Source organism: Abrus precatorius, unplaced genomic scaffold, assembly GCF_003935025.1.
Source record: "Abrus precatorius isolate BTA unplaced genomic scaffold, Abrus_2018 Scaffold6, whole genome shotgun sequence".
Classification (NCBI taxonomy): domain Eukaryota; kingdom Viridiplantae; phylum Streptophyta; class Magnoliopsida; order Fabales; family Fabaceae; genus Abrus; species Abrus precatorius.
In genome coordinates this window covers 12719707-12741439 of record NW_020874406.1, presented here as the reverse complement: position 1 = coordinate 12741439, position 21733 = coordinate 12719707, and the positions used below count along the sequence as shown (strand labels likewise).

The window sequence follows — 21733 nt, the reverse complement described above, 5'->3', positions numbered from 1 at the left end:
GGTACACTCAACCAAGGAACCAATGCATCAATCGATGGAATATGGTGCAGAAGATCTCTTTGAAGTGGACCAGCTGCACATGGGTGCCCACCACAAGATTTTATGCCATTCACATTCAGACAAGTAGGACCCTTTACTTCCTACAAAACCTTAGAATTTCCCAAGTGATTAAAAAATATGCATTTTCCAATCTATTCTTTAGCGAAACCTTTTCAATGACTTCATATCCCTTTAAATGAACCAGAATTAAATAGGCTTCATTGATCTGGCATTATATGCTCCTCCTCAACAGTACCTTTTCAAGTTTATGCCAAACAGTTAAGCAATCTTTGTCATCCTCTTGGAAGACTACTCATCATACCATTTTTATTTTTAAGCATTGATGAGATCAAATTTTAGGTATCGACATACTAACCCCCCCCCCCTCCTTAATTATGATTATAATGGGATCTTGTGAGTTTTGGTGTGTAATTTAATTGACTGATATCATATGTATGATGTTTTACATTTTTAACCATAATATATTTAAAAAGATGAAATAATGTGCAAGTGCTTTAGGGTTTTCTTAAAAAAGTGCCCAAGAAAATATCTATTTAAAGCCATCTTTATTGCTGTTACATTACAAAGTTGATTAATTAAAGTTTTGTAAAAATTTAATATACTCATATTGTTTGTTCGTTTCTTTTAAAACCAAGTCACTTGTTATTTTTTATTATGTTGTATACAATTCCAAAATGAAGAAACATACCACGGTTAGTGATGCTTTTAAGTTCATTCAAATGCAGCACCGCTGCATGACACGCATACTATCCTTGAAAATCTTAAAAGTTTCCGAAATCATTAAGTCTCTGTTCAATATGTAAAGGAATTATAAAACCTTATGGCAGATGTTTGGGATGGAGTGGACAATAATCTTTTAACTGTGTCCACTTACACTTGATTTATTTTATCTACAGAAGTTATCTAGTACTCTAGTGACAATGACACCTAATTGAAATTAAGATAATTAAAAAGCCAAGATGCTCGGTCATAATTCACAGTGACCTACCTATATATCGTGGTGATTGCTGCAGTTTGGTCAAGTCCGTGGCTCAATGGGCAGATGGGGCGGTGCTCAATGAGTAAAACTCTTATACCAGATGAAATAGTTGGGTTAGCTTTTTTCTTTTTTCTTTTTTTGAGTGTTTTGACCTAGCTAGATTAGCATTAGCCTCTGTTTAATTTTGTCACCACAAAAAAGTAAAAACAAGACCATGTAGTATAGTTGTTGGATGCACTTTCAAGAACCCTCCCATGGGCAATGGGAATCACTAGTGACGTGTATCTTGAGATTTAAGGCATGACATTTTGGTTAGGATGAGATTATCCATTTGGTTGCTGAGGAAAAAAGATCTATGAAAAGATCTTGCTCCACATAAGAACAAAGGAACAAGAAAAGTATGTATGCCTCTTGTGGGCATCAACATCACTCAGATTGACTCAGATTGAGAATTTAGCATAGATATTGGAAATATTTCAAGTTGGACAAGGCATTAGAAAGTCTAGGACTTGAAGCATTTAATGGATCATGGAAGATTTACTTGAGATGCTTAGTTTGGTCAGATAGATTCTTTGAAGCCTCTAACTCATCATCGAATCTAGGAAATACCCGAAAAATCTCCTAAAAAACTGCCATAATTCTGCCTCGTGCTTCTTCAGTTTCGGGACTCTGTACCACAATCAGGATAATGAAAAAGGCAAAAGAAAAAAAAATAGTTGCCTTGATGAGGGAAGACGTGGGGAAGAGGAAGCATCCAGTAAGATTCATATCATGCAAGGCTCTTGGAGACATCATATATGCCGTTGACAAAGCAATAAGTGGTCTATAGACAGATATAATTCCAATTATTCTATTCTATCTCCAACTACTAGTACAGCTTTTTCGGACAACCAACTTCACGAAAAACTAAAGGAAAGCCAAAATTAATATATTATAATTTTCTTCAACTGCTTCTAAGAATTGGCCTGCCTATTTAAGAACATCTTCTGGGATGCTGATATGCATGCCACCACTGTCTACTCCTTTCTGCCCATTCTTCCCTCCTTCCCCATTTTAAGCCTTTCCTCGTTCCTGCCACTCTGAACTTGTCCATTCTTTTACATTCTACAAACAATCAGTTCCAGCACTTCATTCTTTTTAATCTATATATTGTCTCCTCTCTTCTCAAAATTGAGTTCTATTCCTTTTTTATTTTATCTAAAAAAATGTGGGCTTTATGTATTGGAGCATTGATTATTATAGGCATAACACATTGGGTTTATAGATGGAGAAATCCCAGTTGCAATGGAACACTCCCACCTGGTTCAATGGGTTTACCCCTTCTGGGTGAGACCCTACAGTTCTTCTCCCCTAACGCTTCTTCTGACATTCCTCCTTTCATCAAGCAGAGAATGAAAAGGTATATTATTAATCTGCAATGCAAGTTTTCGTTTTTGGTCAATTAGAAGTATTCTTCTCCCATTTTAGAGAACTGAACTTACATATATATATATATGATAATCCATTTTGCGTCTTTCAGATACGGACCAATCTTCAAGACCAACTTGGTTGGACGACCCGTAGTAGTATCAACAGACCCTGATCTTAATTACTTCATCTTCCAACAAGAGGGGCAAGTGTTCCAGAGTTGGTACCCAGAAACATTCACACAGATATTTGGGCGACAAAATGTAGGTTCATTACATGGATTTATGTACAAGTACCTTAAGAACATGGTTCTCAATCTGTTTGGTCCTGAAAGCCTTAAAAAGATGCTCTCAGAAGTTGAACACACATCGTGCAGAACATTACAGCAGTGGTCATGTCAGGACAGTGTTGATTTGAAGGAGGCAACAGCAAGGGTAAAATTATTACACTAACAATTCTTGTTTTGCTATGTATACTCCTTCCATCATTTCATGTCTAAACCACGGTTTGCTATGTATATTGTATACCCAAGCAGATGATATTTGATTTGACTGCGAAAAAACTCATCAGTTATGATTCGACCACCTCTTCGGATAATTTAAGGGACAACTTTGTTGCATTTATACGAGGACTCATATCCTTCCCTCTGAACGTTCCAGGGACAGATTATCACAAATGTCTTCAGGCAAGTCCATCATCCCACCAACACTAGTCATTGATTTTACATCACCTCATATGTTATGTGAGTTCCTTCTTTGAAATTTTTGCCATAATTAGAGAACGTAATTGGTATTTCATCTTAGTAATTGGGCCACCCAAACATCACCTAAGTTCAAACCCGAAGTTCGTATTAAGAAATAAATAAATAACAAGTTTTATCAAAATGCATTACAAAATGCATTGTTATATTTTTTTAATAAAAAATAATTTTTATTCATTAGAAATCATGAAAGAGGTGCATCTTTTTTTTAATCATACAAGATCGTTTCTTTTGATGCCAAAGATTGAAATTATTTGTTGTTTCTTTTCTGATCTTTCTCAGGGTAGGAAAAGGGCAATGAAGTTGCTGAAGAACATGCTCCAGGAAAGACGGGAAATGCATAGAAAACAGCAGAAGGATTTCTTTGACTATGTTGTTGAAGAACTTAAGAAAGAAGGAACTATCCTCACTGAAGCGATCGCTCTGGACCTTATGTTCGTGCTCCTTTTCGCAAGCTTTGAAACCACTTCTCTGGCTCTAACTTATGCCATAAAATTACTCTCTGACCATCCCTTGGTGCTCAAGCAATTACAAGTATGTTAAAAATAATAAAAAATATATATATTTGAACCACTTTTTATGGCTTTTTCACGTCCTTCATTTTGACCCTCTCCTAAATTAAAGGGCCCTCGGGTATTGTGGCTTTTAGGAAGAACATGAAGCTATCCTCAAACGACGTGAAGATCCTAACTCTGGAGTCACGTGGAAAGAATACAAATCAATGACATTTACATTTCAGGTGGATCAATAATTTCTTCAAAAAAAAAAAAAAATTCTTTCCAATGAGAGACAATTTTTGGGTTAATTTCTATGTGTGCATGCATAACATTTAAAAGTCCATGACAATTTGCAGTTCATAAATGAAACCGTGAGACTCGCAAATATAGTTCCAGGAATCTTCCGGAAGGCACTGAGGGAAATTAGTTTTAAGGGTATGTATGTGATTGCTTATTTGCGCAAATATGAGTCACCTTACGAAAAGACAGTTTATGATATGATATGCAACCAATTATTGGACTGCTTAGGAAATTCAATTTATTTGGTGGGACTCGAATTTAAATAATTATAAACTTTTATTGGTTTAGTCCAGTGCACACATAGCTTGTAATTTAAGTAATGGAAAAGCGCAGTATATCTGACAACATTACCTCATATGGTGAACATGCAGGATATACCATACCAGCAGGTTGGGCAGTCATGGTGTGTCCCCCGGCTGTACACTTAAACCCAGCGAAATATCAGGATCCCCTTGCCTTCAACCCGTGGAGATGGGAGGTGCGTCTAAGGCATATTTTTTATTTAAAGAAATTTTTATGTTTTTATTAATAATTATAAAGGTTTCATTTCTTTTTAAAAAAAATATTTAACAAACGATTAAAAAAACAGTAAAATGTCTTTTTTAATACTCTCTCGTAATTTTTATTGAAAAAATTAATCATTACTACTGAAAATAAAAACAAAAATTATGTTCTTATAACCAGAGACTCGTATTTTGTCATTTCCTTTTCAAAGTTTTCAAATGAATTGTTGTAACTGGCTGCTCTAGCCATTGACGACAAGCTGGCTATTATTACTATTTCAAGTAACTACGAATTTAGATGTTAAGCGTCCAACATCTCTCCTTTACACCTTAATGACGCCTAAAAATGGGCTTACTTACAGGGAGTGGAACTAAATGGTGCCAGCAAACATTTCATGGCTTTTGGCGGAGGCATGAGATTTTGCGTTGGAACGGACTTCACTAAGGTTCAGATGGCGGTTTTCCTTCATAGCTTGGTCACGAAATACCGGTAAGATTATGAAATGACAACGCCATGCGTGTGTCCTCGAGTGAACTTAAATTGAGATGCAAAGTACCTCCTTTTAACATCTGAATATTTCAGGTGGCGACCCATCAACGGAGGAAATATCGTTCGAACTCCTGGTTTACAATTTCCCAATGGCTTTCACGTCCAGATCATGGAGAAAGATGAAAGAAAGCAGGAACCAGAATTTGCCAATACAGATTAGAAACCAAAACTCTGCAAGAAAGAGACTCATATGGTAGAAATTTAGGCTTGTCATCTTCCCAATCATTGGCTTTTTCGAGACACACAAGACAACGTATTTGTCACGGAAGCCAGAAAAGTAACCATAACGGTCTCTTACCCAGTTTTGTTTAGGTCACTTAAAATTTTTGTTTTTATTAGACTTTCTTCTCGATATACTAGGGGGGTGGGAGGGTTGAAAAATGGGCTAGACCCAAAACAAGACATGCCTTACCTTTAAAAAAAAGGCAACAAGGGAGGGGAAGACAAGTTATACTTGGTAACAAGTGATGTAAATGTTTCAGGTTATATATATCCTTGTTAATATACAAATTGGTACTTGAAAGTCACAATTTGTATTGCTGCATCATTGAAGTTTTTAATAAGAGGGATACAGAACTTATAAATTGACAACTCAGTAAGGTAAACTTATTAGCAAGTTTTATACTTCTTATTACTATTAGAAACAAGTTTAACACTTGACAGACCAAAGCTATACAAGTCATTTTTAGGGATCAAATTGCAAATTAACTCCATCTTTGCTATAAAAACATCTCCCACATGACGACGAAGTACATTCTATCTTTCAATAACTTACCTTCCTCAATTGTTGTGCTCCCCACCCCATTAGAAAGTAATAGAAATGAAGAAGGAATCAAGATAGACTAGTGGAAACGAAGAAAAGAAAGAAAGTAAAGGACAAAGCGTAACTAGGATTCTGAGGTAGGTAACAAGTTGCTCTAAAACATCATGGTCCGAAACTAAATGACAGCTACAACTCTCTCTACCCATCCGCTGGCTCGTCTAACAGAACTTGTTTGTGTCTGTCATAATTTTCTAGCCTCAATTTATTATGCTTCAACCTTTTCACTTTTAGTCCCTTTGAATTATCACGTTCCTTTCTGTGTCTCTGATGTGCAGGATTGTTAGGATCAATACGCAACACATCATCCATGTACTTTTTCGTATGTCCATGCTTGTGCATTTCCTTTTGAACATGGCGTAAATAATCAGAGTTCCTTTCAGAATGCTTGTGCTTATGCTCATAATTGGTCCTTTGCCTATATTGAGCACCATAGCTAGGGTGCCTAAGTTCTTGCTTATGATGCTTGTCATGACGAACACGGTGATGGCCCTTGTCAATTTTAAACATACGTTTGTCCATGATAATCTGTTCATCAGTGCCTAAGATATCCTCCCAACAGTCATAAAGAGGATCAAATAGACCTTTCTGGTGCAAAAGCCATAATAGCACAAGCACTGCAATTTCAAGGAATATTTATTTTAAGGTGTTTTCTGAACTTGCAAATTATAGTATACTAATAAATATTAAATACAAGCCATACCTGTCGGAAAAATTGCCAAAAACAAAACAAACATCACTATCCAACTTAGGCATACGTATTGTATGTGGCACTTGAAGTCAAAAAACCCAGAGCATTTTTGTCTGTTTGTCCACCCAAACCAAAGAATGGGGAAGAGATTTGACCAATAATTAGTCAACACAAATGAATCAATATTAAACAAAGATTATGGTTAAGAAAGCAATAGTTATTGATTTTCCAACACCCTTCTTCTATGTGTGGGTGATTTGTAGTCAAGTTTATAAACAAATTATTTAAAATCACTAAGAACAGAACTAGATACCAATATAGCAAAAACTCATTGCCACATATCTAAGAACACGAAGCAAATGAGGAAGGTTTGATCCACACGATCTTGAATAAGTGCACCAACTTTTGTATCACTGTTACCCACTAGATTGTTGAATAATAGTTTCACCATTAATAATCCTACTTTTCTTTTACATTTATGCTTAAATTAATGAAAGAATATCCCAACGATTGCTTTCATGAAAAATAAATTATTTCACATGCTCACAATAGTCAATGTTACTCATCTCTAATTAACAAGTGAAGTTTCTAACCAAATTGGGGAGGGAGCGAGGGGTTCGATAATGAAATGCATATCTATAATCAAAGCAGCTCTAAATATTTCCCAAGAATAAATTTCATTTTCAGTATAGATGATACAAAATTTCAAGAAACCTATATTTGTTTTTGTTTTATATATATGCTAGAATTTAAATCAATAACCTGCAAAGTGTAGCAGAAAATAATACCTGCAAGTTTTTCCAGTGATAAATTCTACTATGCTTGTCCATAGTTTATTCCATATGCTTTCTATAGAATCAAAGAAACCATTTATACTGGTTTCTGGTGGTTGAAAAGGCATACCCTGAAGTAATAGATGATATAGTGATCCGCAAGATCATATGATTTTGTTGTCATAAGCTTCATAATATCACCGATAACAAGCTAAGAACAATTAATGGGAAAGAGCCAAGACTACGACTAAATACCATTTGTCCTCTTGCTCATTCTATTAGTGATTGCTTATAGCTTATTAATAGCAAGTTGAGTTATTAGAAACAGTTTTAAATGTATTTTTGCAATAAAACTGCAGATCAAAGTACTGCTGTAAGGTCTTCTTGATCATATCTTACAGTCCAAAAGTTTGGTCCAGAGACCGATACCAAAAATGGCAAATTTCAAATGAGAGCAACAGACAATTAGTTAATAGTAAAGCAGTACATATTCACTTTGTGGTAGTTGCTGCAATAGGTGTTCAAGTCCATGTCAACTTAGTTGTACCACTTTTGGATTCTGATCCTTGATATAGCTTAAAAAAATTTCGAATTAAAATGTCTTCAACACAAAATCATTTAGCATTGATAGCTTTTTTAGAATGTGCGTATTAGTCAACAACACATACTACAAAACCAGGGCAACAAATTAAAATTAACAAATAACGTCAAAATAGGTTAGAAAGGTAGTCAAACATAAACTTTTAATCACATCAAAATTAATCACATGCATTATCAATCATATTTCATACAAGAGTGAACCCTAATAATTCCTAGAACATGGAGGCATTTTTTGTGTTGAATACACCTATACAGGTCCCATTCTCGTTTTAGAGGGAAAAAAATCGTTCTCATAACATGATGATCTGCTACAACTTTTAAAGACATCATAACATGGTATGCAAATTTGAATAAATTTCATGTCATAGGAGACTACAAGTAGAACAATAGCAACGAAAGGCTATTCTCAGCCAAGTGCAGTCAGCTACGTGGATTAAGCAATCCCATAATATTCATGTCATAGACAATAAATCATTCAAAATTCTGGTACCGGGAAAGAACAAACCTGTGTTCCATTGTCAAGAATAGTTGCTGTGGTAGCAAATTGACATTCAGCTCTATCTACTTCATTATAATCAGAGTCCTTTAATATGGCTTCATTCAAAACACCCAAAAAAAAAGACACAAAGTAAACATCACTTATTTTCCTTATTCTCAGAACAAATAACAATGCATTAACCCTAAGCTTCAGCTTTACCTGCACAGAAATATTTTGAAGCTTGATCAGTGTTTGGGTAGATTTTGAATGATTGAGTTGTAATCTGATTTGGCTTCATTATTAAAAAATGTTCCTAAACATGTTTTAAAGAAAGTATATATAAGCCCAATGAAATTATAGAACAGAAGGAGGGGAAAAAACAATATGCTAGAGTTGAACGCATGTTTCAGCATAATACCTCCATCAGGGTGATATCCTTGGAGCAGTTAAACTGCAAGACAACACAGTATAGCAAAGCACTAAAAGCTTATTGGACCCTCGGGAAAATTATAGCCATGAAAACTTCAAATATATTTAAACCAATTTTTTTGTAACCATAAAAAAACACAAGCATCTAGGGTAGCATGCATCTGCTAAATTCCTAATCATGTCGTGCAGTCAATTCAACTAACTAGAGACAATTTAACCAAACGGACTCCGAAATCCTACTGGCATGCAAAAAAAAGTGAGATGAAGTGTTAAAGATACCGCGATAATTAAACAATTGCGGACCCATATAAACGAAAAAGGACATGCTAGATGTTCATTAAAATTTTACAACAATCCCAGGTTCCTATCATATATTATAATTTATAAGCAAAGAAACAGATAGAACTTCACCAACGCTTTCAAGCCTTAAAGAACTCTGCCACAAGTATAGAAAGTAATATAATGCATATTTGACATTGAATAAAAAAAATATCAAATCAACATTCCATTGTCTAAGCATAAGGAGCACTAGATAAAAACTCAAAAATAAATGCCACGAAGCACAACATAGAGCAGCTGACTACCGTCAAACTATATGATGCTTCCACCTCACCAGTATTCTTGGTTGTGATTGTAGCAACACCAAATTGAGTTAGGGCTTCAAATGTCGGGATGCTAACACTTGTAATCTTCCCAGGGCTCCTAGAGAAAAGGAAGCATGTCAAACAAACTTTGAAAAGTTTTACTATAAAGACTAATCCTGCTGGACATAATAAGTTTACGACAAACCAAAGACATTCCAGTGTCAATAAAAATAAAAATGGTTGGAAACTTTTCATGATCATTTTTCAAATATTTTCTATGTACCAACACATATTACAACAATTTTTTAAAGATTTGTATGTCTATTTATGATCAGGAACTTCATTATGTCTACTTAATAATTGGAAATCCGGATTCAAGACATTAAAAAGTGAAAGGAAATGACCTTCCATCCCCATCGAGAAAGAAAAAAGAAAAATTAGAGTTCAACATCATATCATGAAACAATTTCGTCAATGAACAACTAGAGTTCAGCATCTCGAAACAATTTTGTCATCTTACAATCTCGTTTAAAACAAATCAATCTTTCACATCAACTTTCAAAAGGAAATATGACAAATTATCAAAAACCTGTGTTTTCAGTCACTTGCGATATAGTGCTTATAAACAAGTGCAAAGGAAAAAGCCACGATAGATCCATATCCATGACATAGATAATTTATAAAGAAAGACACTATTTTAAAATTATATATATAGAAAGACACACACGAAGGAAATAATAATACCTTTGATAAACATATTCTACATCATTGGCACTTAATTCTATCACGAGGTTTGTATTAAGAACCTCTGTAATCCCGATGGAGAAAGAATAAATCCCAGCATTCTGTAGACAAATGAAATTAAAAACTCATTTCTAATACAAGACACCATATTAAAATATAAATATAAAACTATTGTGACATAACTGGATGTTGATTTATCCTTTCAAACCTTCCTGCCAAACCATAGAGTGGCACCTGATTCCTACTTTTTCGATTCAGGTCAGCCTGTTAAGGTCAAGAAAGTTCCTTTCAAATTTTCAACAACTATAAGAAAACTGCATAAAAAGTTTTGGTTAAAATATTGGATAATCAATATCTTATTTGAAATCATTAGAAATGGATCAAGCTTGACTGAACTCCAAAACCTAAAAAGGGGGTAAGATTCTTCAAATCTTATAAAGAATATTTAGGCTATGTTCTTAATTTTAATTAATATGAAACATCTTAACACATACTTAATTCTCAATATTAGACATCTGAAGTGTAAAGGTGATAGAACTAAACATCTAACATGGCTGAATATTAAGACTAGATAAGTTTTAATATCATATTATAAATGAAAAGATAAATTTTTGAGAAGTCTTTATAGGAAAATAAATCAATATAAAAAAAATCTTTTTTGTAAATTAGGAACCGCTTATACTTTTGTATTTTTTTTTTTATAAATTTTCTCATTTAACTTCTCTAAAATTTGATAAAACAAACTTGTTCTAACTTATTAGAGGAGATTTAATTATTTTTTATATTAATTTTTTTCTCGTACAAAGATTTCTCTAAAAATGTATTCAAACCGGATAAAAGCTAGTTTAAAGAAGGATTGTTAAAACTTAATAATGAGTATATTGGTCATGTTCTTAGCTAATATTGGATATTTGAACATAAATAAAAACAACTTTTATGTTTTATCAACGTAAACATGCACATCTTAAAATCATACATCAGTGTTTGTGTGCGCATGCATGTGCTCAACGTTAGGTGTCAGAATCATTAAAAGTCGTCCTTGATCCTGTTTAACAAATTAAGCTTTCGGGTACTGTTGTCCCTGCACAGGAAAGAAGGACAAGTATACCACTAAAGAAAGACTCCTACTTGGAATTCATACTGCTACGAAAACAGAAAATGAAAAGAAAAGGATGGAGATGAAACCCAAAAAGCAAGATAGGAATATGAGTTAAAGAAGAATTTGTTTTTATTGTAGTACTAACCTCCCGAAAATTCCACAATTGATTATGCAAGCAAGTCCAAAAGGGTGAAGAGCAAAAATTTGGTTGTCGATTGAAAGCTTCATAACTGACACCAATTTTGTTACATTCAATACCATCTAATGTAAATCTCACTCTTTCAAGTAGCATCCACATAGAAATGTTTCTCCCTAAATCTTGTGGTTGACCAGGGCTGCCCTGCCACAAGAAAAATTTGTAAATATTTTGTTTAAGCTTGTAAAACTTGTGAGTCATGCCAAAACTATGTAAAAGTATTTCATCACTGTTTAACAACACCAATAATGCCAAAATTAATGTGTTTGGTCTGTAGTAAAAATGGGGAAAAGGTTACATTTACTAAAAAAGTGCCTGACCTAGGTAGGAGAGAAGACTACCAGAACTATTAAAAGTGGACATGCTATATACCATTTATCTAATATTATTTAATGTTGCAGGAAATCTCTGGAAAGTAAACATAGAGGTCGTAATTATTATATGTAAATATAGTTACAATGCTAACAATTTTGGCAACTAGAAATCATGATACCTCTTAGCTAGTCAACATAGTTCAACCTTTTCCTCCCAACATATTATATTTTGTTCATATGCCAAACAAAGAGTTATAACACCTAAAATCGATCGAGGTCAACTATGATGTAACTATTAAAACAAGCGTACCTGCCTTGGTACAACAAGATAGAAATCCTCAAAAGATGGTATATTTGTATACCCAACAAAATCTCCAATAAGATTAACCCTCAAAAATTTATCAGCAGAGATCACTGTTCTGTTTTCAGGACCCACAACCACTTCCTATAAGCCAAATTATGGACGGACAACATTTTGTGTTAGATACAAACTGAAAAGAAAAAGAAAAACCAATATTGTATAATATGTATGCATGCATCTTTCAATATTTTTCCACCCATTTTCTATTGCAAACACATAATATCATACATAAAGGACAATTAAAACATATTATTCTTTTACTCAATTAACCGACTTTTAACAGGTTATGGCCTCAAACAAACATTTTTAAAAAGATTGAAGAAAATAAAAATTGTGAATCGTCTTTGTTTACAACAGTTGGGGAAAAACAATAATTAATTAACCAGTTGAATGGAGAAACAAGAAAAAAAAAAGGGTAAATTTTAAGAGACAAATAATGACCATAAAAAAAGGAAGGCTTGGAAGAAAAAAAAAAGTAAAATCAGTTTATAATGGATTAAACATAGAATTCTAAGCCTGGAAATAACCTACGGCTTGCAATCCATCCCTATATTTATTCAGACATACAAATTAGTCTTCAAAATTTTTAAAACTAACAAGTTAATTCTTCTATTTAATCTCCTTCAACAAAGTGAACAGTATCCCTAGCATTGCTGACTTAGCGCGCCTACGCCTTGACATGACTAAGCGCCTATGTATCTGTTTAATGCCTCACTGGCACAATACCAAAGTCAACTAAATTTGTTCAAACAATGTGACGCCAAAAACTTAATAAAATGACCAACATTTAAATACCTCAACAAAGAGATCATATAAAAATTGTAAACCAACATTTTGCTGACTGTTAGTATATTACGATGCAGTATGATGCTTCCTCTTTTCTCTACAATTGAGTAATTGGGGACAAGAATTTCCAAGGTAAAACTTTGTGAGTAAAAAAGGTACCGCTTGGCATGTGGAGTAACTTATCAAGCGGCATTTAACGGAACATTAAGAGACTTAACATGCTGATTCAGGGGTAGCTGTTTACTCTGATGAAGGGGATTTAACAAAAGAATCATGTTATGCGTTTTAAAATTTGAAGTACTAAGTTGCGTACACAGATAAACCCAGAGAGTAAAATACACATGTTAGATATTTTCAAGGATTAAATTGGTTGGTTACTTAGAAAAGCTACAGATGAAGACCAAAAAAATGCTATTCTAAGTTTAGCAAATGAATGTGAAAAAGAGAAAAAGGACTGTGATTTAGCTATTGCTCATTAAAAAGAAAAGAAATACATGAAAACTAGTGTTGCTGATCCAAGTTACCCAGGATGATGAGAAATCCAGTACATGAGATGAGACAAAACACGGTCTTCTATGGGAAAAAAAAGACAAATGACGCACTTAAATTTAATATTGATGCATAAGGAAATCAATAATTACATACCGAAACTTTAGTTCCACTCTTCACCTGTATTCGAACACTGAATCCCAATGTTCGGCGCCCAATGCCAAAAACATGAAACCTGAATTGAGAAGGAAATTTGAGTTGTAACTGATGACTAAAACTAGGAAGTCACTCGCGCTTTCAAATTTCAGATCGTTACAATCAAAACAAGACTCATTCTAGTAAATTATACTCAGGTGTGCTGCATCTTTCTCACTTTTGGCCTTTCTATCTAATTCTTAAAATTACAAGAAGATCTACTAAAAGTTATTTGATTTTTTTAATTGATTTATTTTTAAATCTGGAAATAGAAAAGAAAAATTAATCTAAAACTGTTCATGCGCAATGAAAACAGAAAAATTTCAAACAAATATATTGACAAGATAACTTAGAAAACAAGGTTTGGGATTTGGGTGTTGATTTGTATATTGGTTTAATATAAACATGGTTTTCTTATGTTCCTCCAAGTCTATATAGCACAAAATCATCCTAATGTAAACAACGGCCATTTAAGACCATATATCAACCAGGATAGCCCAAATCAATCACAGTTGGAATACAAAAGGTCGGGGAGGGTGGAATCTTACCAATCACCTGGAAAACGGACACAATGTGCAGTGTTGGCCTTTCCTTTTGTCAATTTGTCAACTAGTTAAACAATTTCACCCAGATTTGTTAGTTCTGTGTTTCCTAAAATTTTAGAGAATGCTGCAAGAGCAAAGCACTTACAAAAGTTTCCACATGACAAAGGCATCCGACGCTGGGGGCCACATGGACAACATATTGGCTACATTAAAGATGGAAAGGGAGATATGTCAAACCTTTATCAGAAGTGAAAAGTGAATGCCAGAGAATATTTGGAGGAGGGGGAATTAAGCACAAAATTCCTTCTTCTTTTCTAATAGCTTCTTTTAAAATTATCATCATAACCCTAAGCGCAAATATGTAAATTGTAACCCAACTAAGATTTCCTTCACAGTAGAGCATCACGATTTAAAAAAAAAAAACAGTAAAAAAAAATTTAAAAAGAAAGTATCGATGATTGTAAAAAATTCTTTACAAAAGGAGAAATAGTGAAACATAGTTTTGATGTGTGTATAAACACATCAATACCATCACATGGAAGGCAGGGACCGCAACCAAGATAGCTTCATAGCGGACCAATTGCTTAAATAAAATAAAAATAAACTATAAGAAGTGAAGACTGGTACGTGTCAACTATAACTGTAAAACACGTAGGAGTTCAAAGGCCACCTGGGTGTTCTCAATGATATGACCCTCTTCATCTCGCAGTCTGCAACACAAGCACCAGAAACCAAGCAGTGAAATCAGTAGTCTTAAACTCTAATTAGTCTCTTGTAATAAAATAAAATAGCAATAAAATATGGCTTGCCTCTCGCATATCTTAACAACATTTGCACCTGCATCTGGCTCACATTTCCGTGTCTTAACATAATACTCTTCAGGTTTATAAGGAACATCCTGCTAAGAAGCAACTTAAACTGATAATCATACGAAATCCCAAACTACATCAACCACAATCCTCTGACAGCCATTAGCTTTGTAAATAGAATTCTCAAAAATCATAACAATAAAATGATAGATCAATTCTCGATAATTTATTTAAAAGAAATTATCGTCACCATTTATACATTCCAACAATTAATGTGGCTAATGTACCAGTACACAGCCTGTATCATATTGTTCGATAAGATACTGTGAAAAATGAGCATAAATTTAACAAGAGAAAGATAAGTGAAGTATCATACTCGTATATATGTTAACTCATACAACGCATAAGCAGAAGTTTTGTTGACCGTTATCACAGGAGGAATCCGCAATGTCTGCATTTTGTTGGTTGAATTTTCCTCTACTTCCACCAATTCTGCAACAATCGACGCCTCTCCTCCACTCTGCACCGTCACAAAATAGCTTCGAAATATATATATACAAGAAAACATACGGCGTACCGCGTAGCGTGGTTAATTTATTTGACGGAACATTAACTCAATGAACATGATTTACCGCGCCACTGGGAACGGCAATGTTAACTACGATTTTGGTTGTGCAATTGAGATTGTCGGAGTTGGAGTTCTTCTCGCACTTCTCAAGCTTCGATTTGGAGATAATTTGAACTCCGGCGACATGGAGCAAAAGAAAGCAAGGAAGTAAGAAGATGATTAAGATGATACGGCAACGCAATGCCATTTTTTGGTGGTTACGGTTCTCAATTTTGGACTTCAACGTATGTGTGAGTATGTGGGAGCGACAGGCAAAACAGAATAAAAGACGGTTTGGCGGTTTTTACTTCTCTCTGCGGGGGATAACGGAAATGAAACAGGCTAAAAGGTTACCGAAATCTCCACAAATTAAAACATTCGATTTATAATTTTAAATACTAATTTACAAATTTATTTTTATTTTAACATGTAAAATCAGACTTATAAATTAAATTTCGTCGCCCACTCTTTAGTTTGATATTTATCCTTCAAGTTACATAAATCTATTTAATTCCGTATGTATTTAAGGTGTGCAAGGATAATAATGTTGCAATGTGTGTGACTTGTGACTAAAAAAATATATACGGAAAGATGTGTACAATATTTCTCTAATACTTGGTCACGTGCGAATTTATCCTCAAAATTTAATAATGCCTAAATTAGTGCTTTCATATTTATTAAAAAAAAAATATTCAACGAATCTTACGTTATTTTAAATCCTAAAAAAAGTTATATGACATGTATGTAGCTTGAAATTGCCTTGATAATTGTAGAGCTATAATGCAACACGCAAAACTTTGGTTGCATTTTTTTATTAAATCATTAATATTATTATGTTTACCTTTTCCTTTTTATTCAATGTTTTGGCTTGTATTATGAATCCAAGGTGGCTGTTTCCCTCCAAGGCTGCAGCTAATAGACGAACTCATTTCAAAAACTAGAAAAATACACATAAGATGAATATGGATTCGCATCAATTAACGCAAGAATTTGATGTCTGGTTTTATTTTTGCTTAAATAAATTATTTTGTCTTGATATCATTGGGATATAATTTTAAAAAAAACACTCACACGCACATACAACGGAAATGAGAGAGGAAAAGAGAATTTTTGCTCAATATATTTATTTCAATCTCAAATTGATTTTACTCTCGGTATAAGTATTGGATAGGCTTTACAAAACATTATAATATTAATTTTAGAAAACCCACTTAAGAAAGAATTGTAAAAAAAAAAAAAACTTTAACATGTGACTCTAATTGAATGGTGCCTACAATTTTTTCAGTGCCTACAATCAGCTTTACCAATGTAACAACTGTCTTCATGCTGTCCAATTATATTATGTAATGTCTAAAATTAATAAGTGTCAAGAGAAAAGCAATGCAGCTTGTATGCATTGTGGTCTAATGAAAATATTTTCTAACTGGTCAAAGTTTTTAACTTTGGTAGTTTGAATTAATTTACGGACATTGCTTCCCTTAAATCAAGCTTGTACATTAATTATTTTAAGTATTTTCTTTAACTTATAAAATGACTCAGTTTTCACTAGCTTTGTAAAAATATCAACAACTTGTTCTTCAATTAATAGTTTCAATTACTACTTTTTTTTTTAGCTATTAGCTCTCAGATCTTGTGAAACTGAATGTCTATGTGTTTGGACTGCCTATGAAAGACTAGATTTTTGGCAAGTACAATTGCAGACTTGTTATCACAAAATATCACTGTGTGAGTATTTTGTTTCTGATGCATCGTTTCAAGCATTTTTCTCATCCACATTGCTTGTATAACACAGCTTGTTACAACCATATATTCTGCCTCATCTGTTGAGGTTGTTTCTTTAAGGACCATGATACTGCTCCAGTGCCTAAATGAAATGCATATCCCAACGTGCTATTTCTTATTTCAACATCTCTTACCTAATCATTATCTGTATATCCAACAAGCTTTATATTATTATTGTTAGCATAAAAAAATTCTCTCAGTCAGAGTACTTTTGATATATTTGAGAATTCTCTTTGCTCCCTGTAAATGACATGTACATGGTTCTTTCATTAATCTACTCAACAGTCCTACTCCAAAGACAATATATGGTCTAGTAGCAGTCAAATATTTGAGGCTTCGAGTCAAGCTCTTGTAGTATGTTGAATTAATTCTTCTTTCATCACTATCTTTTTTCAACTTCAACTTTTCTTCAACATGTGTTGAGATTGGCTTTGAGTTCTTCATCTTAAATTTCTTTAAAACGTCTACAACATACTTCTTTTGAGAAATAAAAATTCCATCATCCTGCAGTATGACCTTAATGCTAAGAAAATATGACATTAGGCTCAAATCTGTCATCTCAAAATATTTAATCATGGTCTTCCTGAATTTTGCAATCATTTTTGGATTATTGCCAGTAAAGATTAGATTATCAACATAAAGGCACACAATAAGAATATTATCAAGGTCAACAGATTTGATATACAGAGTATGTTCAAATAGACATCTTTGAAAACCATTATGCACAAAATAAGAATCAATCTTCTTATATCACACCCTAGTACTTGCTTCAAGCTATACAATGTCTTATTCAATCTGTAGACTTTATCTTCTCTGCCTTCAATCTCATATCCCGTAAGTTGTTCAACATACACTTTTTTCTAAATTACCATCCAAAAAAGCAGACTTAACATTCATTTGATGAATTTTTCAATTATTTTGAGCTAGTAGAGAGATAAGCATACGAATTGTATTTAGTCTCGCTACAAGAGCAAATAACTCAAAATAATCAATACCTTATTTTTGCTTTTACCCTTTTGCTACCAATCTTGCTTTGAAAAGATCAATTTCTCCACTGGGCTTGTACTTGTTTTGTACACCCACTTCACTCCAATTGGCCTTTTATCTGCTGGTAAGTCTGTCAGCTCCCATATTTGATTTTTCTTAATGGCACGAATTTCTTTATTCATTGCTTTTCTCCAATGTTGATTATTTGAAGTTTCTTCAAATATTATAGGCTTACAGTCTGTAAATAAGGCAAAATTGATAATTTCTTCATCAAATGAGTCATTATCATTACCCACAACATAATCCTCCAATCTGGCTGGTAGTCTTTGTTGCCTCTGTGGTCTGCATGATGTTTATGGCTCATTAGGTGTTAAATCTACATGTCCATTCTCCTCTTCATAGTTTTCAGGAATTATCGCAGGCTTTTTTTGGGCTTTGGAAGACCAATCCCACATTCTTTCTTCATCAAAGCTCACATCTCTGCTAATAATTACCTTCTTTGTCATCGGATTGTAAAGCTTGTATGCCTTTGAATTGGTATTGTAACTGATGAAGATGCACTTCTCTCCTTTATCATCAAGCTTCTTTCTGAGTTGATCTAGTACATGGGCATATGCTATACACCTAAAAACTCTGAGATGATGAATTAAGGGCTTTCTTCCACTCCCTTCTTTTGGTGTTTTATCACAAGCACTCTTTGTTAGAAACCTGTTCAAAATATACACAATAGTAGAAACTGCTTCTACCCAAAATTTCCTAAGCAATTGTTTAGCCTTCGTAGTGTCACAATGTCCATTATCGTTTTGTTCTTCCTTTCTAGTACTCCATTTTGTTGAGGAGTATATTTGATTATCAGTTGATATTGAATTTCATAGTGGTCAAAGAAATCTGCATAGGCAAGGTATTCTTGGCCTTTGTCTATCCTCAATGCTTTAATCTTGCAGCCACTTTATTTCTCTTCAAATGCCTTAAATGACTTAAAGGCATCATAAACTTAAATAAAATTATTTCTCATAATTTGTGCATATATATATAAAAGATATAATAATAATATAATTAGATTGGCATAAAAAAAAATATTATAGCCTAATGGACTTAAAATTATTTAAAATGGCAATTTTTTTAAAAAAATAGAACTTATATACAGTTTTAACCTTTTATGTCTCTTTTGCTTACATTTATTTTATATCTACTCTCCTTTTTTATCTTTTTTTTCCTCATCAGTTCATTATTATTATTATTATTATTATTATTATTTTTTTTTTTTTTTTCTTCTCTCATTTTAATTCTCTTATTTCTCATTTTCCTATACTTGTCTCACACCTTCGTAGTGTCCAATAGTTATTATTCTAATGCAAGCCAAGTTATTTTGATCAATCCAATTTTACTCAATTTTTTATGGACAAAATTTAGGAAATAAATTATAAATATTGTTAATGTTGTTATTCAATTACAATTGCAGTTTTATATTAGTAACATGGACAATAAAGTCAACAACGAAAATCAATATATCAATATTAAAGGTTAACATACATTATTAAAGTAAAAGTTTATTTTTAATAAAAAATAATATTAAGAGTATATACATGATACACTTAAATTTTGTCCTTTTAATATCTTGATATCTCCGTATCTTAGGAGCTGGGAGTCCAATTATACATGCCAAGTTGTTATCTTTCAATTGAAAATTACAAAAACAAAAATAAAGACAAAAATCAATGAAACTAAAAAAAATTGTTATATTCTATAACTGTATATACTTAATGCTAAATAGAAAAAAATGAAATAAATAATATAATATAATAAAAAATATTGCAAAAAAAATTTTAAAATGCTGTATAGATATATAAAAAAAATCTAAAAAAATTGAATATTATAACATTGTTTGTTTTGACTTTTTTATATGATATTTTTAACAGTGGTTTCAAATTCCTTTGGTATGCTGACATACAATTATTAGTTTTTTTTTTTTAGTTTAAATCCCATTCTTGTATTGTGGTATATAAAAATATTTAATTACTATTTTTTTTATAAAAGTATTACTTTTTGAATAAGTCTTTTTAAAAAAATTGTTAAAATTTAGTCAGAACATTTTTTAAATGAATAGAATTTACTTTATTTCTTAATAATATTGGATCCCAATTTCATCCTCTTTTTAAGATTAATCCATTGATTCTTCAATTTCATTCACGTCGAGTTAGTTTTCGCATCTCACTATACATTAACTCGTCATGTTGATTGAACGAGGGTTATTTAATGGAGAAAGAAAAAGAAGGACCGAGAGAAAAAAATAAATAATTTAATGATTTTTTGGCTACTTTATTTTTATATGATTTTTTTTAAATACAAAAAATATAGGAATTTTTGCTATATTACATGAGTATGAGATTTTCATAAAGTCACTAGTGTCAATTTTTTTTATCTTATATATCAAATCACAATCAAAACTCACCAATGACGAGATTTAAAAATAGTAATAACTTATTCATGGCAAAAATTGTCATTGACGACTTTTGGTACTATAATTAAAATATATATATATGTAAAATTGCCAGTTGCGATTTTTGGAAGTAGAAAAAAAATAAAAAATTGCTATTGACGACTTTTGGGAGTAAAAAAATAAAAAACTGTCATTGGCGAATTTTAAATAATATTAATTAATCTAAAAATTTTAAAAATCGCTATTGGCTATTTTTAAAATATTTGTCTATAAATACTGAGTTCTTCCTTCATTGATCTTGCAAGTGAGTATATCTGAATTTTTAGATATAGAGAGAGAGGGATAGATCATTATAGAGAAAAAAATGAGTGTGCTCCTGTTGATATATTTTAATGGCGAGATTATTACAAACACTCGTGAAGGTGTGTTATTTAGGTGTAAAAAGCCAACATGTGTGTACATGAGGGAGAATATGTCATTTGGCGAACTGTGTTATTGGCTTACTCAGAATATTGAATTTGAGTTTCGAAAAACAGTGGAAAGTATTGCTTATAGGTGTCCAATATCTATATTTGGCGGTTTCACGCAATATTATACAGTTCCAATAACAAACGATGCTGATGTTGTACAGATGTTTCAAATACATCACCAATGTCATCCACCAACTCCTGTCATTGAGTTATATGTTGTTTTCAAAGAAATTGCAACTAACATCGATAAAGAAGATGAGGATGTATATGCAAGCATTGTCCCAAACAGAGAGGTAGAATGGATAAATGTCAACAATAAAAGTGGTGACTCTGAATCTAAAAGAGAATATGGAAGTGGTGAACTGAGTGAAGATGAAGATGTAAATGACGATGGTGATGACGAGGTCCAATTGTCAAACACAGTGATTGGACAACATCCATTTGAGGAGCCACTTTTTATGCGTTCGTTAAATCTCGA

General features: G+C 32.7%; 2 protein-coding genes across 2 annotated transcripts; one reads left to right on the top strand and one right to left on the bottom strand.

The window, feature by feature from the left end:
• The first annotated feature begins 2244 nt into the window (after positions 1 to 2244).
• Positions 2245 to 5216, top strand: LOC113870196 (cytochrome P450 87A3). Its single transcript, XM_027506792.1, has 9 exons — positions 2245 to 2438; positions 2559 to 2880; positions 2982 to 3131; positions 3489 to 3740; positions 3856 to 3945; positions 4060 to 4138; positions 4375 to 4481; positions 4869 to 4996; positions 5090 to 5216. Exons 1-9 carry the CDS (start codon positions 2245 to 2247, stop codon positions 5214 to 5216), a joined length of 1449 nt encoding a protein of 482 aa, XP_027362593.1.
• An 801-nt stretch (positions 5217 to 6017) lies between these two features.
• Positions 6018 to 15784, bottom strand: LOC113870195 (protein HAPLESS 2). The gene is made up of 18 exons (XM_027506791.1): positions 15602 to 15784; positions 15346 to 15489; positions 14970 to 15058; positions 14831 to 14870; positions 14306 to 14363; positions 14164 to 14224; positions 13577 to 13655; positions 12087 to 12229; positions 11420 to 11609; positions 10359 to 10439; positions 10176 to 10276; positions 9432 to 9549; positions 8837 to 8869; positions 8638 to 8731; positions 8431 to 8534; positions 7356 to 7471; positions 6580 to 6680; positions 6018 to 6493 (listed from the first exon to the last, which is right to left on the bottom strand). The coding sequence occupies exons 1-18, from the start codon at positions 15782 to 15784 to the stop codon at positions 6018 to 6020; spliced, it is 2211 nt and encodes a 736-aa protein (XP_027362592.1).
• Between the last annotated feature and the right edge of the window lie 5949 nt (positions 15785 to 21733).

Coding starts and splice junctions, on each gene's coding strand:
- LOC113870196 (XM_027506792.1), top strand. CDS start 2,245: ATGTGGGCTTTATGTATTGGAGCATTGATTATTATAGGCATAACACAT. Junction 2,881..2,981: donor TGAAGGAGGCAACAGCAAGG/GTAAAATTATTA, acceptor ATACCCAAGCAG/ATGATATTTGATTTGACTGC. Junction 4,997..5,089: donor AGCTTGGTCACGAAATACCG/GTAAGATTATGA, acceptor TGAATATTTCAG/GTGGCGACCCATCAACGGAG.
- LOC113870195 (XM_027506791.1), bottom strand. CDS start 15,784: ATGGCATTGCGTTGCCGTATCATCTTAATCATCTTCTTACTTCCTTGC. Junction 13,656..14,163: donor GTCCGTTTTCCAGGTGATTG/GTAAGATTCCAC, acceptor TTCTCAATTCAG/GTTTCATGTTTTTGGCATTG. Junction 8,870..9,431: donor AAGCATCATATAGTTTGACG/GTAGTCAGCTGC, acceptor GTTGTCTTGCAG/TTTAACTGCTCCAAGGATAT.